This window comes from Venturia canescens, chromosome 5 (genome assembly GCF_019457755.1).
Source record: "Venturia canescens isolate UGA chromosome 5, ASM1945775v1, whole genome shotgun sequence".
Taxonomy (NCBI): domain Eukaryota; kingdom Metazoa; phylum Arthropoda; class Insecta; order Hymenoptera; family Ichneumonidae; genus Venturia; species Venturia canescens.
In genome coordinates this window covers 17,651,782-17,674,057 of record NC_057425.1, presented here as the reverse complement: position 1 = coordinate 17,674,057, position 22,276 = coordinate 17,651,782, and the positions used below count along the sequence as shown (strand labels likewise).

General features: G+C 38.0%; 1 protein-coding gene across 1 annotated transcript; it reads left to right on the top strand.

Annotated features, from left to right (window-relative positions):
- Nucleotides 1-6,871: 6,871 nt before the first annotated feature.
- LOC122411323 (uncharacterized) lies at nucleotides 6,872-16,106 on the top strand. The gene is made up of 2 exons (XM_043420068.1): nucleotides 6,872-9,538; nucleotides 15,966-16,106. Exons 1-2 carry the CDS (start codon nucleotides 6,872-6,874, stop codon nucleotides 16,104-16,106), a joined length of 2,808 nt encoding a protein of 935 aa, XP_043276003.1.
- The last annotated feature ends 6,170 nt before the right edge of the window (nucleotides 16,107-22,276 follow it).

Below are 22,276 nucleotides of genomic sequence, written 5' to 3'. Positions count from 1 at the left end.
CGATCTGCTGATTAAGGCATGTCACGTAATCCTCAAATCTTATGGTTCTCGCAACAACATTACTTTTTACTCCTTTTGCTTTTTTAACATCGTTCTTACCTTCAACTCGCGTCGCATACATCTTCGATCTAAGTCCAACGAATTCAGTCATTATAGCCCCATTGTTTTCATCTTTCATGAGACCCGGGACCTTTTTGTTGACTAGCGGTATACCATAGATGTTGTCATGGGGATAGTCACTAGTGTCATATTTGTCGAGATTACATTTCATGTCCTCGTACACATCTTCACATTCAATATGGTAAATTAAACTATCAGTATCCGTATACATGACTTTACATTTATTTTGATACATCGGCATTACGAACTCGTGGTGGAATTCATATAAACAAGTTTTTGAAATGTCTAAAATAGACATGCCAACATATATCGGTTTGTTAAACATAACTTGGAGATTTCGCAACTCTACAGCGATTAAATTTTCCGCAAAAATACTTCGACTGTGAAAGTTAGGTTTAGCGATCATAGCCTCTGCTCCATATCGACCTGTCCATTGCGTTAACAGTTTAATTTGGACGTGACTACGAACATCCTCCATGGTTTTTCCAAACACAGCATTATTCATTAATTTGAATAGATTTTTTTCAAAATCATTTTTCGCACGTGTACGAAATTGTGTATTCAAATCAATGTATGTTTTGAGCCAGGAAGATTGCTTAAACTTCAAGACTCTGTGGATTTTCGTGATTTTCAAACCATGTTTTAAACACTGCTGCAATGCACGATAATGTATGACATATCGTTTTTTTGCATTCACCGTTGCAAGAAGCTTCTCTTGCTTCGAGCCTGGAGGTTTATCATGCGTTGGACAAAATGGCAAATGACTATGTGCATTGTGCAAGTGTTTTGGATATTCCAGATCAACTTCAAGTATATAACCAATTTCAGAGTCTGATGGCAGAGATTCAACGTTGAAGTTTGCAAGATCTTCAATCCATTCGAAATCTGCATAAGTCAATGGTTGACTCATTGCCCATCCATACAAATTGTTAACATCAAAATACATCAAGTATGATGATGGAATAGATGGGTCATATGAGTTCATGTACTTGTTATTGGCACGAGCATGTCTTTTGGAGCATTGACTAAGAAGGAAAGGTACTTTAGTGTCCGCCTCCGATTTTGATAATTTTTTTCTATGTTATAGTCCATCCAAAAATAAGAGACACGTATTTTTTTTTATCGGCCGAAAGTTATTTTTAAGGGGTGAAATCAACCCTCAAAGTTGGGCATGTTTTGCGTCTGGTAGAGTGTTTCATATAGAAGCACTCAACCGATCGAAACGAAACCAATTGCAAAATGTTCGGCATGTCAAATAACCCATATGACATGTCCAACTTCTTATGCACCCTTACGGCAAAGGGATGAACCACCCCGGAATATTCAGAATTTTTTCGTATAACAAAAACTTACAATCCGATTTTAATAAAACAAACGCCATTTTGCAGAGCAAAAAAAAATAAAATCGACGTGTTTTCGGGTTTTCCTCAGATCAAAAAAATTAAGGGGGTAAAACACCCTTAAAATGTCAAATTTTGTTTTGAGCACTGGCCCCTTCCAATGTTAGTATTCTTTTCATAGAATGTAGCTTATCAAAAAATAAGAAACACGTATTTTTTTTATCGGCCGAAATTTATTTTCAAGGGGTGAAATCAACACCTAAAGTTGGGGATGTTTTGCATCTGGTAGAGTGTTTCATATGGAAGCACTCAACCGATCGAAACAAAACCCATTGCAAAATGTTCTGCATGTCAAATAACCTATGTGGCATGTCCAACTTCTTATGCACCCTTACTGCAAAGGGGTGAACCACCCCCGAATATTCAGAATTTTTTCGTATAAAAAAAGCTTACAATCCGATTTTAATAAAAGAAACGCCATTTTTCAGAACAAAAAAAATAAAATGGACGTGTTTTTTGGTTTTCCTCGGATCAAAAAAATTAAGGGGGTAAACCAGTCCTAAAATCTTGAATTTAATTTTGAGCATCGAAATGTTTACATTCAACTCATATGTGTTGTGCCCATGGTAACACCAAAATTGGCAGTACATAAAGATTCAGCAACTAAGCTAATTCAGTAGAATTGCTAATTCGCGATTCTCAAAACTCACGCTGGAGTCTATCGACCCCAAGAAGTGCACACCCTGAGAATGCTGACGGAGCGTCACGCCACCGATCGCCCGAGAACGATCGAGAACGAATATCCAATAGTAGGGGTAAATTGATACCATTTTAGAGGAAATCGACGAATGTACAAAAACACTTGACACTGCCCGAATCAGGCAGTCTGCGAGAGTCAGCCAAAATTCCAGTAACACGTCAATCATTTGGTCTCAAGGCAAATAAACTTTGACTTTGTAAAACTCTATCTAATAAACCCATTGTTAACCTGTTTTAAAGTATTGAGCTGGAGTTCAACTCATTTATTGGCAATAAACCTTTAAATACCTCGTCCACGATCACTCGTCCCTCCGAGACGGTTTTCGCGGGCACAACATATGGTTCCTTTATCATTGCGTATCGACTTATATGTTAAATAATATTTATTTCACATATTCATTGGCTGACATCATAATCGTATAGAGAATCGAATACTTTGACATGCATTACGTGAGAAGTGTTAGTTTTCGTTCTATTTATATAAGTTTCTATTTTGAACGATTTACGAAAACAAAATAAAACTCAAATATCGAGAGTCGCATCGACAATTCCCCGCCCAGAATGCAAACAAAGCTGTCTCAAGCCTTGCCATATTCTTATTCATATCAAGAATCGCTATAGCGGCTCGTAGCCAAGTATTCTTAAAAAATCCAGCTCGCTCAGCCTAATGCTTGAGAGATATCCGAAAAACAAAAAAAATTTGTTTTTGTGATGATGTCAGATTAAGCCACCCACTCAAGATGAAGAAGCTAAAACTGACTTTATATTACTCCAGAAGTTTAGTTGCTGTTTGATTGTTGATCTGTCACTATCGTGTCCGCTATTGTGAATAACGTATTGTCATTAACATGTCTATCAACCCAATGAACGTAATAAGACTGTTGCTTCTTACATTTGAAGTAATGAACATTCCTGACAGTCCTGTTAACAATAATGAAGTGGAATTGAAAGAAAGTTTCGAGAGAATTCTGAAGGCTTCTATGGCAGAGTTCAAGTGGTTAGAAATCGTGGAAGATACGACATTAGATTTTCAAGAACCTTTTAAAGATGTCATAGTAGAACCTGTCGAAGATAATGACATCGAATGGGGTCTTGGAGAATCTCCATTAAGCCTTGAAACGTGTACTGACGATGAAGAAGATTTGAGCCATGAGTACAAACAAAAAGCGGTAGAATTTTGGAGAAGTGCTAAAACGAAACGAAATAGGAAAATAGAAACAGTACAAAAGAGTTTCAAACTTGTCAAGTCGGCGCGCCAGTTGAGACGCTGGGCTCATCAACTGAATAAAGACGGTACTTACAAGGAGAAATTGTCGCGTATTTCTGAATATACAATTAATAATTTCAAAAGCGCCATAGACGCAGGACTCATTGTGCACGATATCGATCTGCAAAGGTTACAGGCTAAAAAATTAATCGGACACGAAGATGTGCGTTTCAGCGCATCCCCAACATGGATTAAAAAATTTTAAAAAGTGCATCGAATAACAAGTAGAAAAGTTAATAGATTCATAACGAGGAAGACCCTCGAATCCAAGAAAGAATTACAAAACCTTGCTCATAAATTCGTGTCTGAAGTTCACTTAAAAATTAAGGAATATGGCTTGAAAAACATTTATAATTCCGATCAAAGTGGATTCCAATTAGAAATACATTCAGGACGAACTTTAGCAGATGAAGGTACGAAACAAGTGGAATGCCTTGTACAATCCGTTTCAGCGACGACTCATAGTTATACCATACAGCCAACAATTTCCGCGGAAGGAAAATTGCTGTCACCACTTCTTATAATTTTGAAAGAGCCTTCTGGACGGTTGGGACCGATCGTAGAGCAAACCATTTTTCAACCTTCCAATGTCTTCATAAGTGTATCGAAATCTGGCAAGGCAACATCAGGTACGTTTGTACATATATGATACTTTGATTGTGAAAAATAGATCTGCTACTTATATTAAATGCATTTGTTTACAGAACATTTCAAAACATGGCTTCAAGAAGTGTTTTTCCCAAACGTCGGTGAGAAAAGTGTCCTTTTGATTGACTCTTGGAGTGGACATTGTCCCAGAGTTGTCGACGAAGCTACACCGCATAATAAAGAGATTGTTACAATGATTATACCAAAAGGGACGACGGGAAATATTCAGCCCCTTGATGTTTTCGGATTTAGAATTTGGAAAAATTATGTCAGACATTTTTCCGACAGTGTCATGTTACTTGATTATGATTTGAATCTACATTTACGAAATAATATAATCAAACTGCAGTCTCTAGTACATAATCAATTATCATCTCCGAGGTACAAAAATTTATTTCGATATGCCTGGTTCAAAAGTGGGTATATTGAAGAACGACCTGAGCATTTCGAAAACCCCATTGAATTTGCTTTCGGTATGTCATCCCAAACTCAATGTGAAATGAAAGGGTGTACAAATGTAGCCGTAATATGATGTTCATGGTGTAAAAAGTCCTTGTGTTTCAAACATTTTTTCGAAGAATATCATTACTGTTCAAATTATGATCAATAAATGAATGTAGGAATGACAATTGAGATGGAAGTACGAAGTGAAACTTATTATTCCTATATGAAAATTCTATCGTCTGTGCTAAATGATATGGGTGGCTTAATCTGACATCATCACAAAAACAGATTTTTTTTGTTTTTCGGATATCTCTCAAGCATTAGGCTGAGCCAGCTGGCTTTTTTAAGAATACTTGGCTACGAGCCGCTATAGCGGTTCTTGATATGAATAAGAATATGGCAAGGTTTGAGTCAGCTTTGTTTGCATTCTGGGCGGGGAATTGTCGATGCGACTCTCGATATTTGAGTTTTATTCTGTTTTCGTAAATCGTTCAAAATAGAAACTTATATAAATAGAACGAAAACTAACACTTCTCACGTAAAGCATGTCAAAGTATTCGATTCTCTATACGATTATGATGTCAGCCAATGAATATGTGAAATAAATATTATTTAACATATAAGTCGATACGCAATGATAAAGGAACCATATGAATTGAATGTAAACATTTCGATGCGCAAAGTGAAATTCAAGATTTTAGGACTGGTTTACCCCCTTAATTTTTTTGATCCGAGAGAAACCAAAAAACACGTACATTTTTTTTTTGCTCTGAAAAATGGCGTTTCTTTTATTAAAATCGGTCTGTAAGTTTTTTTTATACGAAAAAATTCTGAATATTCGGGGGTGGTTCACCCCTTTGCAGTAAGGGTGCATAAGAAGTTAGACATGCCATATAGGTTATTTGACATGCAGAACATTTTGCAATGGGTTTTGTTTCGATCGGTTGAGTGCTTCCATATGAAACACTCTACCAGATGCAAAACATCCCCAACTTTGGGTGTTGATTTTACCCCTTGAAAATAAATTTCGGCCGATAAAAAAAATACGTGTTTCTTATTTTTTGATAAGCTACATTCTATGAAAAGAATACTAAAATTGGAAGGGGCCAGTGCTCAAAACAAAATTTGACATTTTAAGGGTGTTTTACCCCCTTAATTTTTTTGATCTGAGGAAAACCCGAAAACACGTCGATTTTATTTTTTTTTGCTCTGCAAAATGGCGTTTGTTTTATTAAAATCGGATTGTAAGTTTTTGTTATACGAAAAAATTCTGAATATTCGGGGGTGGTTCATCCCTTTGCCGTAAGGGTGCATAAGAAGTTGGACATGTCATATGGGTTATTTGACATGCCGAACATTTTGCAATTGGTTTCGTTTCGATCGGTTGAGTGCTTCTATATGAAACACTCTACCAGACGCAAAACATGCCCAACTTTGAGGGTTGATTTCACCCCTTAAAAATAACTTTCGGCCGATAAAAAAAAATATGTGTCTCTTATTTTTGGATGGACTATAACATAGAAAAAAATTATCAAAATCGGAGGCGGACACTAAAGTACCTTTCCTTGTTAGTAAGATAATCAATATCACTTTTCGATTGAATAAGATTTTTTACTTGTTGAATTTCTTTCAGAAATAGCTCGATGCGTATTTTTAATTCTCGTTGCTTGTTCATCGATCGTTAAAATTCGACTGATAAAGCATCCTCTAGTTGTTGATTCTTTTATACTATTGATCCCCACCCCCTAAATAATTCTCGAAGATTCCTGAGGCGCATATTGTTTATCGTTAAAAATAATGCGCAGAAATATTTCATGATATCATATTACAATAATTTTAATACCACCAAAAAAATAATGCGCAATAATATTTCACGATATCATATTACAATTATTGTAATACCACCAAAAATAATGCGCAGAAATATCTTTTTCTAATATCATCTTACAATAAAATTCCAAAGGACTTTATCATAAACAATTTCATGCGCCTCTAATATCGTATTTCAAAACTTATAAACAATTCGCAGAAATATATTACAAATAATAATAATAAATATTCATCGGAAAATATTTCGAAGCATAAACATTTCTCAGAAAAATATTTCTATCTCTTTCTAATATCAAATTACAAAGCTTGCCGCAAAAATTCTTTAGAAATGTTTTCATCCCTCTCTAGCGTTGCAAAATTATATCGCTGTCTATTTTTACGGCTTTTCATATATAATGATCCTTGCTTGTGCGATCTCGTCATTCACATCGTAATCTTTTGCAAGTTAACAAATGTTAAAAAAATGGATTCGGCAAAGTGTTTGCAATTAATAAGGCTGATGGAAAATGCTTACATAGCATTAAAACACGCACCACACGAACAAGTAGAAAAATGGAAAAATCACCAGTCTCGAAACATTAGGCTCCTTAATAAAATTTTCAAAACACCAAATTTGTCGAGTGGTGAAAAAACAAGAATTCAAACGACGATTTCCCTACTCAAGGCTCTGAGTGAAAAGTACAGAGCTCGAGCGGGTGGAAATATCGGTGCGCGAGACAAAACATCCGATCGCGTTCGTTGGGTGCATTTGGAGTCCGCTTTTCAAAACCGTATACGAACCGGTGCAGTAGTAAATCTCATACACAAGGACCTTCGATCTTTCTTATACGACGCCAAAGTCGTTACAGTTAAACGATTAAAAAATGTGCTAAAGAAAGACGGAAATATCAAGGCCAATGTTGTATTGGCGTGTAAATTTTCAATGATAAAAAACGGTGCTATGATTGAAGAAACAAAGTACTTTAACACGCGAAACATGGCGATTCTCGCAGCCACGGACATTCAGACATGGTTTGACGAAAATGTGATAGATCGCCTCCTGGTTGACGTGGAAGAATTCCAAGAACGTGATTCCGGCTGGTCGATGCGAGAAATCATCAATTTGACAGTGAACATCAATCGCTACGAGCCACTGCGGGGTGGTAACTCAACATATGCTGATATCCCACGTGATATAAAAATGAAAAAAGCTGTTGTCAATATAAAAAATAACGATGAGTTCTGTTTTTTGTGGGCTGTGATAGCAGCACTTCATCCCACAGAAAATCATGCCGACCGTACGAGTTCGTACCCCGACTTCAAGACAGTATTGAAATACGACGGCATACGTTTTCCAATTGCCTTGAAAGACATTTGCAAATTTGAAAAAATGAACAATTTGACGATTAACGTATACGGTGTGGACAAATGTGGTAAAAAAAGTGAAATAGTGCCGTTGTACTTGAGTAAAATCAAATCAGATAAATTCCCTATCCATCTTCTCATGATTGAGGGAAATATCGGTATGGATGTAGATGAAGAAGACAATTTCCAACCAATCTACCACTTTGCTTGGATCCGTAATCTATCACGTTTGCTGAGTTCTCAAGTTACAAATTATGATAAACGCACATGGTTTTGTGATAACTGTTTGAACCATTTTTACCTTCAACAGTCTTTTGAAAATCATAAACGTGATTGCATGAGCATAAACAAAACGAAAATGGTTTTACCGACCGAGGAAAATAAAATTTTGAATTTCAAAAATTATCGGTTCAAAGAAAATGTACCGTTCGTCGTGTACGCGGATCTCGAATGCCTTATCGAATCAACGGGCGAGTCTCAAAAGCATATCCCGCACAGTGCTGCGTATTATTTGAAATGTTCTTTCAACGATTCACTCTCAAAATTCGATATGAAACGTGGAACCGATTGTATCGAGTGGTTCATCGATCAATTGCACGAAATCGCAGAAACAGTTAATTCTTATTTGACAAATATTGTGCCGATGAAACCACTCACATCAGATGAAAAAATACAGTTTAGAAATGCCACAAAATGCCATATTTGTGAAAAGCCGTTCGACTCCGCGGATGTAAAGCACCGCCATCATTGCCATTTCACAGGAAATTATCGGGGTGCTGCGCATCCTGGATGCAATTTGAATTATACGAAATCTCATAGTATCCCAATAGTTTTTCACATTCTCTCTGGCTATGACTCACACTTTTTAATCAAAACTTTGGCTACACGATTCAACGGCACAGTCAAACTTCTCCCTATAAACAAAGAGCGATACATTTCATTCACGAAATACGTTGAAGGTACAAATGTAAATTTACGGTTTATCGACTCCTTCAGGTTTATGACTAATATTCTCGAAAAATTAGTCTCATACCTGAGGGATGAGGATAAGTCAATCACACGTAAGCACTCTAGTACTGTAGAGAAATTCCAGTTGCTCACGAGGAAGGGAGTTTTCCCTTACGAATACGTGGACTCGTGGGAGAAACTCGACGAAGAGCAGTTGTCATCGAAAGAAAATTTTTCTTCAAAATTAAATAATGCAAACATTTCGGAGGAAGATTACGAACACGCAAAAAACATTTGGAATATTTCCAACATTATTTCATTGGGTGAATATTCCGATTTATATTTAAAGGCAGACGTTTTACTATTGGCTGATATATTTGAAAATTTTCGACGCAACTGCTCTTCGACGTACGGCTTGGATCCTCTACATTATTTTACAGCTCCGGGACTTGCTTTTGACGCGATGCTCAAATGTACGGGTGTTCAACTTGAACTCCTCACAGATCCTGAAATGCTCCTGTTTATCGAAAAAGGCATTCGAGGTGGTGTATCGCAGTGTTGCAATAGATATGCTCATGCAAACAATCGGTACATGGGAGCCGATTTTGATCCAAGCAAAGAGGAATGGTATTTAATGTACTTTGACGTAAATAATTTGTACGGTGCAGCCATGTCCCAATACCTACCTGTTGGTTCTTTCGAATGGGAGTCCGAGCCTATAGATATTCTCAATATCCCCGATGACTCTTCGACAGGATATATTTTCGAAGTAGATTTGGAATATCCTGAGGAGCTTTTCGAGTTGCATAAAGATCTGCCTCTTTGTCCTGAGCACAACGCACCTCCTCACAATAAACATTCAAAATTAATGACAACATTTTTGCCGAAAAATAAATACGTTATTCATTACAAAAATTTGAACCAATGCTTAAATTTCGGACTGAAATTGACAAAAATTCACCGAGTTTTAAAATTTCATCAAGTTCCATGGCTTAAAACATACATCGACTTGAACACCGAATTACGAAAAAAATCAACCAATGAATTCGAAAAAAAATTTTTCAAATTGATGAATAACGCGGTATTTGGAAAAACTATGGAAAATGTGAGGAAACAGAAAGACGTAAAACTCGTGACACCGTGGAAAGGTCAATATGGTGCAAAGGCTCTCATTGCGAAGCCCAACTTCCATAGCTGCACTGTTTTCGAACATGATAGTGTAATAATTGAAATGAATCGCGTTAAAGTACATTTCAACAAACCCATTTACATTGGATTTTGTGTCCTTGATCTATCAAAAACATACATATATGATTTTCACTATAATTACGTTAAAAATACCTTTGGCGATCGAGCAAAACTAATGTACACGGACACTGATAGCCTGCTATACCACTTTAATATGCCCGATATATATGAAAACCAGGAAAAAAATTCTATAGAAATAATAAACGAAAAATTGTTAAGTTCAAAAAAATCCAACAAAAATAAAAAACAATTGAAAAAAATTCTGTAAAGAAAAATAAAAAATTTTCAAAAAAATTCATAAATATTGAACAAATTGAAAAATGTACTATCCAAGTTACATGCAGTCTAAAAATGTATGATATCAATTGGAGGACAAGTTTTTATTGATAATTTGGAATATTTATCGAACAAATCGGAAACTTTCATTGAAAAATTGACGTTTTACGCATAGGAGCCACTAATCATTCATGATAATTATTTTCAAGAAAAAAGTTCTTGAAAAAAAAGTCATAACGGAAGTTACGTGCAGTACTAAAATGTATTATATCAATTCGAGGCCAAGTATTTATCATTTATTCGAAATATTATCTCCGGCGACAAATGAGCGTTGAGAATCCTCGTCGGGCTCAGAACGTTTTATCAAAATTACTAAAAAATTAATGGAAATAAAAAATCGCAGAATCTTTCTTTCGAATAATAAGAACGATGTCAAACCATTTCTTTTTAACCAGACCATATAAAAATCGTTAAAAATTCACATGAAAGTCATTCGTTACTTCAACAAGGTACAGACTTTAAAGAATCGATTCCCCTCCGACTTTCAGGATCCTCTGGTATTATTCACAACATTCAACTTCGATTGGATCGGTACAAATTATGTTCAAATACGTCTTAAACGTACTTGTCCGGCCCATCACTTTTTATTCAAATTGCTCATTCGAAAAAAATCAGGGCTGTTCTATAATCCCAAATATAATAAAATGGATAGAAATAAAAATAATATCTCCAAGTAATTTGAACTTGATTGTTCTCAGGTTCGTATAGCAATATCCACTTCTCATTTCCTTCAGGGAACACATACCATTCGGTAAGAACCAATGGAAATGAGAAATAATCAGGCACATTACAAGAAATTTTCGAACCTATTCAGCCGTGCAATGTTTTTTTTTTCTATAGTCACGTACACATTTTGATAAATATCACTAGTCGAGTACGACACGTGGATTCCTGGAATTTGGAGAAAAATGATTTTGTTGTGAATTATGACTCCATACAATATAAATAGATTAATCAACTTCATCTTCCATTTTCGTTTCATTTTGACAAGAGCGATTTCAAGGAAAATTATTTTCTCGGGAATTACTGTTCCTTAATATTAACACATGCATTAACTTCGTTTTTGATTTTTTTTCGAACGAGCAATTTGAATAAAAAGTGATGGGCCGGACAAGTACGTTTAAGACGTATTTGAACATAATTTGTACCGATCCAATCGAAGTTGAATGTTGTGAATAATACCAGAGGATCCTGAAAGTCGGAGGGGAATCGATTCTTTAAAGTCTGTACCTTGTTGAAGTAACGAATGACTTTCATGTGAATTTTTAACGATTTTTATATGGTCTGGTTAAAAAGAAATGGTTTGACATCGTTCTTATTATTCGAAAGAAAGATTCTGCGATTTTTTATTTCCATTAATTTTTTAGTAATTTTGATAAAACGTTCTGAGCCCGACGAGGATTCTCAACGCTCATTTGTCGCCGGAGATAATATTTCGAATAACTGATAAATACTTGGCCTCGCATTGATATAATACATTTTAGTACTGCACGTAACTTCCGTTATGACTTTTTTTTCAAGAACTTTTTTCTTGAAAATAATTATCATGAATGATTAGTGGCTCCTATGCGTAAAACGTCAATTTTTCAATGAAAGTTTCCGATTTGTTCGATAAATATTCCAAATTATCAATAAAAACTTGTCCTCCAATTGATATCATACATTTTTAGACTGCATGTAACTTGGATAGTACATTTTTCAATTTGTTCAATATTTATGAATTTTTTTGAAAATTTTTTATTTTTCTTTACAGAATTTTTTTCAATTGTTTTTTATTTTTGTTGGATTTTTTTGAACTTAACAATTTTTCGTTTATTATTTCTATAGAATTTTTTTCCTGGTTCTGAATCTTTTTTCTATATCATCAAACAAGGGACCATCAATGGACTTGTCCCAACCTTTTTTTCCCTAGGGGAAATTTATGGTTTGATATCACGCCTTTTTTCTCAAAAGTTCCTCATTTATCTTATGGTGGCTATAGGATTTTAGTTTAAATTTCTATGAATTATTTGCTTAGTACATTTTTATAGATTCCATTCTCATACGAACATTTTTTATGTGATAATCTTTTTTATGAAATTATCAGGAAATAAGGGACCATCAATGTACTTTTCCCAACATTTTTTTCCCTGGGTATGATGTTCGGCTTATAAAGTTGGTTTCCACCATAGAAAACCAATTTTTCGTAAAAATTGTCGTGAAAATATTTTGTCACAAGTCCGTCCTTGAACTTCGACGATTTTTTCCTTATACTCTAATATGTTATGCCTATTAGGAACCTAACAATATGCAGGAATCCGGGATGAGGCCCGAGAAACGAATTTCGGTTTATAATGTTGGTTTCCACGTAAAAGACCAATTTTTCTTCAAAATTGTACTGAAAATATTTCGGCACTGTTTTGGTCTTGGACTTTGGTGATTTTTCTCCTTGTCTTCTAATATGTTTTGTCTATTGGGAATCCAAGAGCATGAAGAAATACGTGTTGTGGGCCATAATATGATTTTCGGCTTATAACGTTGGTTTCCACGAAATAAGATCTATTTTTCGTCAAAATTGTACTGGAAATATTTCGTCACCGGTCTGTCCGTGGCCTTTGGCGATTTTTCCAAGTCTTCATACCAAGAAAGAACTGACGTAAAGATTTCCTTAATAGAACAAATTTTATTTATCCCTTTTCTTCAAAATTCAAATGAAAGATAGATCAAATTCAAGACACGAAAAATCTAACAGATTTGCCCACTTTAAATGTCGCTTTTGCATTCTGAATCTAGAGATTTCGTCTCATGCAAAACGTGCCCCCAATGAAATATATTTCCAAAGTTTGCAAGCGGCCGCTGAGGTTCAATTATCCACAGTTTGATAGTTGCTGAAAAAAAGTACCCGTAAACTTCTAACATTTATTATGCCAGAACTCAAAGCAGCAAAAAAAACTAAGCGAACTTTATTCAACAGAGCAACAGAATTCAAAGACGTTTAACGTACCTGCATTGGTTTTGAAGGAAAACCATTTCCGGACAATTTAGAAATGAATTTAGAAATTCGAAAACTCAGAAAGGAATAGAAAAAGGAACATTGAAGTATTTAGAAAAGCTGAAGACTTTTGTAATGAATTTTCTAGATTACATGATACGGTTGGAGTAAATGATTTGAATGATTGGCACACATGCTGCAAAACAGAAATATCAAAGTTTAGAAGTATTCGCTGTATATCAGTCATACAAACTTCAATACTATTTGAAAAGAAACATTTAAAAACTTGCTGAACCAAGTTCCATTACATATTACCATAATCAAAGATAAGGGGTGATCCGTAGCATATATATTTATCCACAGAAATTTCAGAGTTCGCAGGTATCTGCTGCGGTTCAATGTATCTGCGCAATGAGCTTCGAAGACAGCAATTTCAAATCTATCCATAAATGAGCAACTGAAGACTTTTATAATCAATTTTTTACTTCATATATATGTTACGGTTAGAGTCAAAATGTAAAATGAATGGCACAGTATATAAATTGTATAGTTTGCAGATTTTCGCTGTATTTCAATGATCCGAATCTACAGCATTATAATGAAAAGTTGTCAAAAGTCATGATGTTGCATTAAAATGACATAGCGCACATTGCATTCAGAAATTCTGTAAGTTTCTGGGGATGTTGGTAGGCATTATATTTGATCACATCCAAAACTGAGCAACTGTAGACTTATCGGCATGAATTTTTTTTATAATAATTCCATATCTGTAGTTTGCAAAGTGGAAATACTCAACATACATGTCATTCCATAAGTTTTGTTATCGAAATTTGTGTTTGCACACCGCATTCCGAAGATACGACTTTTCATATCATCAGCAAAAAAAGCATCCAAAGGCTTTCTGGAACAAGTTTCCAAATTTATCACTCGACAGACCTAATGGGAAAAGATTAACTACCCAGTATACCAAGACCAGAAATTTTTTTGAAAATCTGATTTACAAAATGTGCAATTCAAGATTATGGTTAAAAACCTCTCGAATCATGTTACCACAATGTTATCATCATGAAGAAGGAGTAGAAAATCATAAGTCACATATTAGGGAACGAATTAATAATATGTATCGATCCGCTGCAAACTGATGGGGTGAAAACAAGGATCGGAGAGGGCAGAGCCAAACTGAATATCAAGCAAAATATGGGGATGTTTAAAAATAATGATGACACAAGAAATAAATTAGAAAACATTTATTCAAGTAAAGTTTCTAATATCATTCTAACAGTTCCGTGTGTTTTTGTTCTATTTATTCGTATGTATAACCTATTTACACATGATATATAACCACGCCAGTGACGATATATTCGCACTGGACAATATTTCTCGTAATCTGGTTTAATTGAAGGATTATTTCAGTCAACACTTATTTCCAATCGAACGAAATAATGAAATCTTGAAAACTTTCGTTGACATATGCATCGCGCATTTTTTATATTCTTTTTCACACACACACATCACAGACTACATTTACGCGGTCGCTTTGATACCGGTTTAATAGATCACAAATTTTAACAAAATAAATAGTAATATGCACTTCTTTAGATGACGAAAATTATTTTTTTATTTATCCCGCACGCACTTCGTAATGTCGAAACTCTGTTCATGCGATCAAAAACTGACACATGGTTTGTACATATATATATGTATATCGATCGAATTTATGACTGCTGTTACCAGCTGTGCTGCGCCGTGTGCTACGTTATGAAGTTGACGTCAGATTTCCAATCGTCAACAACTAATTTCAACAACCAATCACAACGTCTAAAAATGGATGTCGTCAGATCCAACCAATCAGAAACTTGATAGCATCAAAGTGCCTTTGATGGTGTTATAATATAATATACAGACACATCCATTTTTGAATGTGTTGGTAACTTTTGCATAATCTTGAGCCCGTGCAAAGTTTTTTCTCAGCAATCACGCCACCAATAATGCTGATTTTGGGCTCATTCGATAGAGAATTTCTCAATTAGCTGAAAGTTCAATTTTCAAAGTCGTACATAACTCATAGGCTTCGCAATTAAAGAAGATCACATGCCAATTTTACCCCCACCACCGCGAATCGTTTTATTCAGAGAAAGTATAGTCTCGGCGAGAGCCTCGGGCCAGCAGACGACAGGGCTGTCAATGTACTTGTCCCGAGACTCTACCGAGTCTCTTGATATATAAAGCGCGATATACACAAAATTGATACTTCCGATTATCCAGCGAATAATATTTATGGAATACCTTTGGCAAATAAGAAAGTTTTCGGTCTAATGAAAGATGAGATGAATGGAAAAATTATGAAGGAATTTATCGGACTTCGAGCGAAATTGTATACGTTTAAAGTATTTGGTGAAGAGAGTGCTAAAAAACGTGCCAAGGCTATAAAACAATCGACATTAAGGGAAATCGAATTTGAAGATTATAAAAAATGTTTATTCGAGTACGAAAATTTAGTAAGAGATCAGTATTTAATTCAAAGCAAAAAACATGAAGTCAATACTGTCAAACAGAAAAAATTAGCATTAAGTTGGTTAGATGATAAGAGAATTCTTTTACCCGATACTACGGATACTGTACCATATGGCTATAATGAAAACACTAGAATATATTTTTCGTTTTTTATTTAAAAATCTTTTACAGAATCATCATCGTTTATTATTATTAGGTAGAAGCTTATGACGGTCTTCTTTACCACATATACATCGTCCATTTTCATAAACGGTACATCGATTTGTTGACGGTTTTTCCGACGACTTATCCCGCTCATCCTTTGGATCCTTTTGTTAGGCAGCCACGACATGACTGATTGCAGCGACGTTGAGAACACTTGGATTTTTAAAAATTTTTTACAAAATCGTTTTTTATGACAAAGAATAATCCTTTCCGTATAGCTGCCAAGACACGACTGATTGCAGGAACGTTGTAGTTGAACCTTTTACGAATCTTTCTTATTTATCCAACTGTTGTGTGTACTATCGAAACCTAGCAGAAGGAAAATATCCGGATTTCTGACTAGAGTGAGTTCTTCCTCATAGAAACCACCTTCGATCGGTTGATTCTGATAATCCGTGAGTTTGTATGTGATTGGATCGGTATTTCGTATCTCGCTTATGGTAAAAATCTCAGTTGTCCAATTCAGTGTATAGCCTTTCTCGAAAACGTGTTTGTGCTTGCTGACTCGAACTTTGTCTCCAATTTTAAACTTTATATTACGCGTACGATTGACACGATAATTTCCATAAATATTTCGTAGAATATTTTTTTCATTCTCAGCAGTGACATCTTTTGGTTTCATTTTTATCGTACGATGTTTGCTGGTGTTATAGCTAGACATCAATTTTGGTAGAATATCTATCCATTTGTATGAGCCGCGCAAACTTAATTGCTTCCACATTTTTGCCTTCAAAGTACGATTAAAACGTTCACATATCGATGCTTTCATGTTACTGAATGTGGAATATAATTCAACATTATGATGTTTCAAGAGAGCTTTGAAGTCGCTGTTATAAAATTCTTTGCCACGATCAACGTGTAATTTTTGTGGTACACGACCTTTTGCGAGTACAGATTTCATGGCGTCCGCCACATTTTTGCCATTTTTACTTTTAATCGGAACAGCCCAGGCGAATTTGGAAAATGTATCGATAATCGTTAGCAAGAATTTCTTCCGATTGTTGAACGATGCGTACGCTGACATGTCCACGAGATCCGCCTGCCAGGTTTCATCCAATCCACGAATATTCACATGACGACGGGGATAGTTTCTTCGCACGGGCCTATGAAGTTCCTCAACAACCAACGTTTTTTTCTCATTCATGTTTCGTTTTTCAACTCTTGTCTAGTTTGCATACTTGGGCACCTCGAGGATCACCCAATAATTTTCGTCCAAACACGTCAACACTCATAATTGCAATGAACTCGACTAGTACGCACTGTCTAATAAATTATTTGAGCTTCACGCAATTCCTCAATGATAGATATTATTTCGTTATTGTGGCTTGTATTTCCAGCGGCTTGTGAGGCGAGAAGAAGACGCAATCTATCGACCAGCTCGTTAGGATCGTCCCAATAAACGAAATCCATATTTTCCTTGGGGGTAGTCATGTAGCGTGGTAAAGCTTTACCAATTTTTCGTGTTGGAAGAATATTCAAGATAATATTTTGGTATTTTTTGCTCTCCGTGCGGATAGGTTTTTCAGCTTTATAGTATTTTCGGTGAGCACTCGTGTCGATAATGATGGCTTCATAATTATCCATATCTGCTGCAGTTACGATCTCTCTGTTTGGTAATTTTTTGAATATCAATTCGAGTAAACCAGGCGAGGCTTCGTACGTCTTGTTTTTCACTGAGACGAGTTTGTCGTCAAATGTCGCGGGTGAGTCACCAATCATTAAAATGCCTCCCGCGAGTTTTCGAACACCGTACGAGGTATCCAGTTCTTTTTCTTCAGCCGTTCCAAACATTCGCAGATACTGCTGAACAAGCGGTTCAACAGCTCCTTGAATGGTTCAGTGTCCTTCTCAGTTGACACTTGTTGATAATCATCATCATCATATGCAGTATTGAAAGTCTTGTCGAGATCTTCCTCCTCTTTTATCGCTTCTTTCGTCTCTCTTTTTACCTCTTTTTTTACACTCTCTACTTGTTGACTCGCAATTTTTTTCAGAGGAGTCACCACAGGACGAAACACTTCATCCATGACCCTTTCAACGGCCTCTTTGCCTAATTTTATGAGTTTATGTTTACGTCGAATCGCATCACTCGCATGAGCGATTTTCCGTAAAACATCTTTTTCCTTATTAAATTCTACGCTCTGCATGCTGACCGAACACTGACTGATTTCACTGTATCGATGCTTCTGTATTTATAAAGCAGTCGAAACCCTTTCGATATCGACCGTCATCGACGTCTCTGTCTTTATCGATTACGACGAAAGAATATTTATCCTCGTTCCAGCATGCTGAGCACAAATCTTTGAACTGCGTGTATGACATGTCGGTGTTCACGTGATCATCATAAATATGTCACAAATTCATCTCATCTTGACGGAAAAGTACAATAAGATTGGTATTGTCCCGAACTAGATGCTTGCAAATACGAGCGTACGTTTGACAAAGATAAAACGAGTCAACGTCTCGATGTCGGCTCATACAAAAAAAAGCTCTCATGTTATCTTGCTTTTCGCAGGCAACATCATCGAAAATCATTACGGAATTCGGGCGAGCGTCTTCCGGTTTGATCACCTGCTCGTGATCTTGAAAAGCAAAATATCCCAACCCTTTTACGGATTCGACTACGCGTTTGAGAAGTTGATACTTTGGCTGATTCAGTGATTTCGAGTACAGATAAACGTTTTCAAATCTCAAACCATTGGGATGGGTAATTAGAGTAAGAAGAGCATTGGTTTTACCACAATTGGAGGGGCCACATATTACAGCACGCACATTATTTGGCAGTAGAGGCCCGTGACGTCGTTTACGCTGTTTTTTCTGAGCAAGATCGTCGAAATTCATGACGGTTAATTTATTGGGTTGTGTTTCGAATCTAATCTTGATAACGACTGACACGAACACGTATAAGTAGGGTGCTTATAAAGGCATCTGTCAGTCGTAAACGAGCTTTCTTCCGATGCACATCGGAAAAAATGAATCGAGACAATCCTATAACTTCGAGTTTAAAGAAATTCGCTCCATAAAAAAAGTGAAATCGGCCCAATTATGATCAAACGAAAACGCGGAAAAGGATTTGTCAATAAACTGATCAATAAATTCCCTTTCGAAGTTCACGTACGCATCAGTACTGTGGTCCAGATACGAAATTAGCAAAAAGAGTGGCACAAAGTGATCCCGGTATTAACCCTCTGGACGCTGCTTGCAAGGAACACGACATTGCGTATTCGAAGAGTCGTGAAAATCTTCCAGCAAGACACGAAGCGGATCGAGTACTTGAGGAAAAAGCCTGGCAAAGAGTCCTCGAGAAAGACGCTGGTATTGGAGAAAAAGCAGTGGCTTGGGGTATAGCAAACACGATGAAAGCCAAAACGAAGCTCGGTATGGGTGTTAAGAGAAAACGAAAGCATAGCAAGACGACGCTGAAACAGGTTATCAATTCAGCTAAAGCATCAATGAGTGGTTTGAATCCCATAAAATCGGCGCTTAGAGGCGCACGTGATGCAGTAAAAAAGGCGGGTGGACGAAGCAAAGTGAAGTCACCTCGTGTCCTTCCAATGCCAGCGAAAATTGGTGGTTTTCTACCACTTCTCGCACCTATTCTCGCTGGGCTGAGTGCCACTGGAGCTCTCGCTGGTGGCGCAGCAGGTGTTACGTCTGTCACGTTCCGCGTGCCACGTTAATACGCGGGTCGTGACGACGGCCTCCTCCGTCAACTCGCGACTTGACAACGGAGCGTCCTTGGGTGACCTCTGTGCGGTGCCTCATGCCGCCGCGGGCCGGATGTTCTCGGAATGCACGCGGTCAGCATCGCCTGATCGCGGGCTCCGAGGGCCATCCGCGTGGACGAGCGAAATGCTGAGACGGTGAGAATCCCCGTCGCGACGATCGCTCTCGAGCTATCGTCGTCGCGGCGAGGATTCCCATGAATCAGTTCCGTTTGCTCTTGAATGACTCTCGCTCGTCCACGTGGATAGCTCCGTAATTCAGCGAGCTCGCGGCGGGGTAGTAAAACCTGAAATATTGGTAAACCGCGCAGAGAACCGTAAGTCTGTTTTTCGTCAACCAACGCGTAGTGAGCAACGTACAGCCTCTTGCCTCACGGACGTTCCCTCAGTGGTTATCGTTATCAAATCGTTTGTCAAGTGTGAGTGAGTGTGAGCAGGAGCGACGGCGGAAGGATTGTTTCCGCCGGTAAAGTAAGTCAAATTCTCTCAACCATTGTAACCTCCGCACTCTGATATAATTGTGATTATTGTATTTTCAAATTGTACCCTCAAAATTATCCGTTCTTTTTAAAAATTCATTAAAACCTCTCTTTGTTCCAAATTGCGTAGTTTTAATTTCATTTCGAACCTTCGAGCGATCCTGTCGATCTTCCCGGGGCCCGTATGGGACCAAATAGGCATTCCCGACCAACCTCAATTGCTTAACTCGAAAACAAATACGTCAGAGAATATCCTGCAGCCTCTCTGCAGGTTGGTGGCAGCGTGATTACTTGAATTGCTCTTACCCCTTGTTCGTCCCCTCTGGACGTAACAAAGTGGTGGCAGCGGTGGGATTTTCGCTGAGCCCGCACCGGCGGTTTGCCGTCGGGTGCGACTAGCCACGGGACTCCGGACCGCAGTGTTGTGGCGCTCCGAGTTCCGGGGCGCGGAGCGATCGGGGTTCGGCTGCCGTCTACCGCTCTCTATAGGGAGTACCATTATTGTCGGCTTACCGTTTTCCGCCGATTCGCTTGAATCCGAGCCTGATGATGAAGAGACCTGCTTAACAGGGTTCCGAGAAAGGGCATCCGCGTTCACGTTCAGCTTTCCGGGCTTGTATTCGAACACATAATTATAGTTCTGGAGAGCCAGCCTCCACCTGACCAGCCTCTTACCTGGGTCGTTCATAGAACCGATCCATTTAAGGGGCTCATGGTCAGATACGAGCCTGAACTTCCGTCCGTACAAATACGGCTGAAAATGATCCAGAGCTTTGATGACCGCAAGACACTCCTTCTCTGTCGTACCATAATTTACCTCGGCCGGAAGGAGCACGCGAGAGAAATAGGCCACTAGCAAGTCAAAGCCGTTATGCTCTTGACTTAACACGGCCCCGACTGCGTAGTCCGACGCGTCCATGGTAAGTGCAAAGGTACGGTCGAAATCAGGATATTGGAGAATAGGTTCGCTACAGAGAGCTTTTCTCAATATTTTGAAGCTCTTTCGCTGCTCCGGTCCCCAGTCGAATTTAACTCCCTTTTTTAAGAGGTCAGAAAGCGGTTTTGCGACGCCAGAGAAACTACGAATAAATCTCCGGTAGTATCCCGCGAGTCCTAAAAATTGCCTTATATTTTTGGCGGTAGTTGGCACGGGAAAATGTTTAACCGCTTCGATTTTGCGGGGATCCGGGCGCAACCCGTCTCGACCGATGATATGACCGAGATAACATACTTCTTTCCTCAGGAATTCGCACTTATCCGGTTCTAAAACGAGATTGGCCATCTCCAAACGGTTCATCAGCCGACGAACTTTCGTTTCATGCTCCTCCAGTGACTTGGCGAACACCACGATGTCATCCAGGTAGACGAATAGTTCGACACCCTGTAGACCTCGCAGCACCGTATCCATTAATCGCTGGAAGGTTGCCGGGGCGTTTTTCAAGCCCTCCGGTATGCGAACGTATTCGTAGTGGCCATTCACCGTGGAGAAGGCGGTCTTTGCGCTGTCCCGTTCATCCATCGGGATTTGCTGAAATCCACTCGCCAAGTCGAAGGTTGAGAAGTATTGGGCCTCCCCTAACTGATCCAATATATCCAGTATATTGGGCAGTGGGTATGCATCCGAAATTGTCTTCTCATTCAATTTCCTGAAATCGATTACCATTCGCATCCTCGGCCGACCCTGAGAGTCGGGCTTCTTCGGCACAATCCAAACCGGAGAATTGTAGGGGGATTGCGAAGGCACGATTATTCCGTTATCGAGTTTCTTATCAATCTGCGATTGAACTTTATCTCGATGAATGGAAGGAAATCGATATTGGCGGGTGTTAACCGGCAAATCATTTTCCGTCGGGATCCTGTGAGCGACGAGACTAGTGCAGGGCAATTTATCGCCGAGATGGACTTAGGAGCATTCGGAGCTCACATACGTCCGCCGTGACGTCGTATACCGGGATTCCTCCCGAACAAAGTCGACGCTTTTAAGTCGGGAATCGCCTCGGCCATTATATACTTCGACAACCCACACTGCATAGTTAATATATGCCTGTTTCCACGGGGGGTAACAGGCAATGGGCCTAAAGTGTCGAGGGACACTTTGT

Coding starts and splice junctions, on each gene's coding strand:
- LOC122411323 (XM_043420068.1), top strand. CDS start 6,872: ATGGATTCGGCAAAGTGTTTGCAATTAATAAGGCTGATGGAAAATGCT. Junction 9,539..15,965: donor CTCTTTGTCCTGAGCACAAC/GCACCTCCTCAC, acceptor TATTATTATTAG/GTAGAAGCTTATGACGGTCT.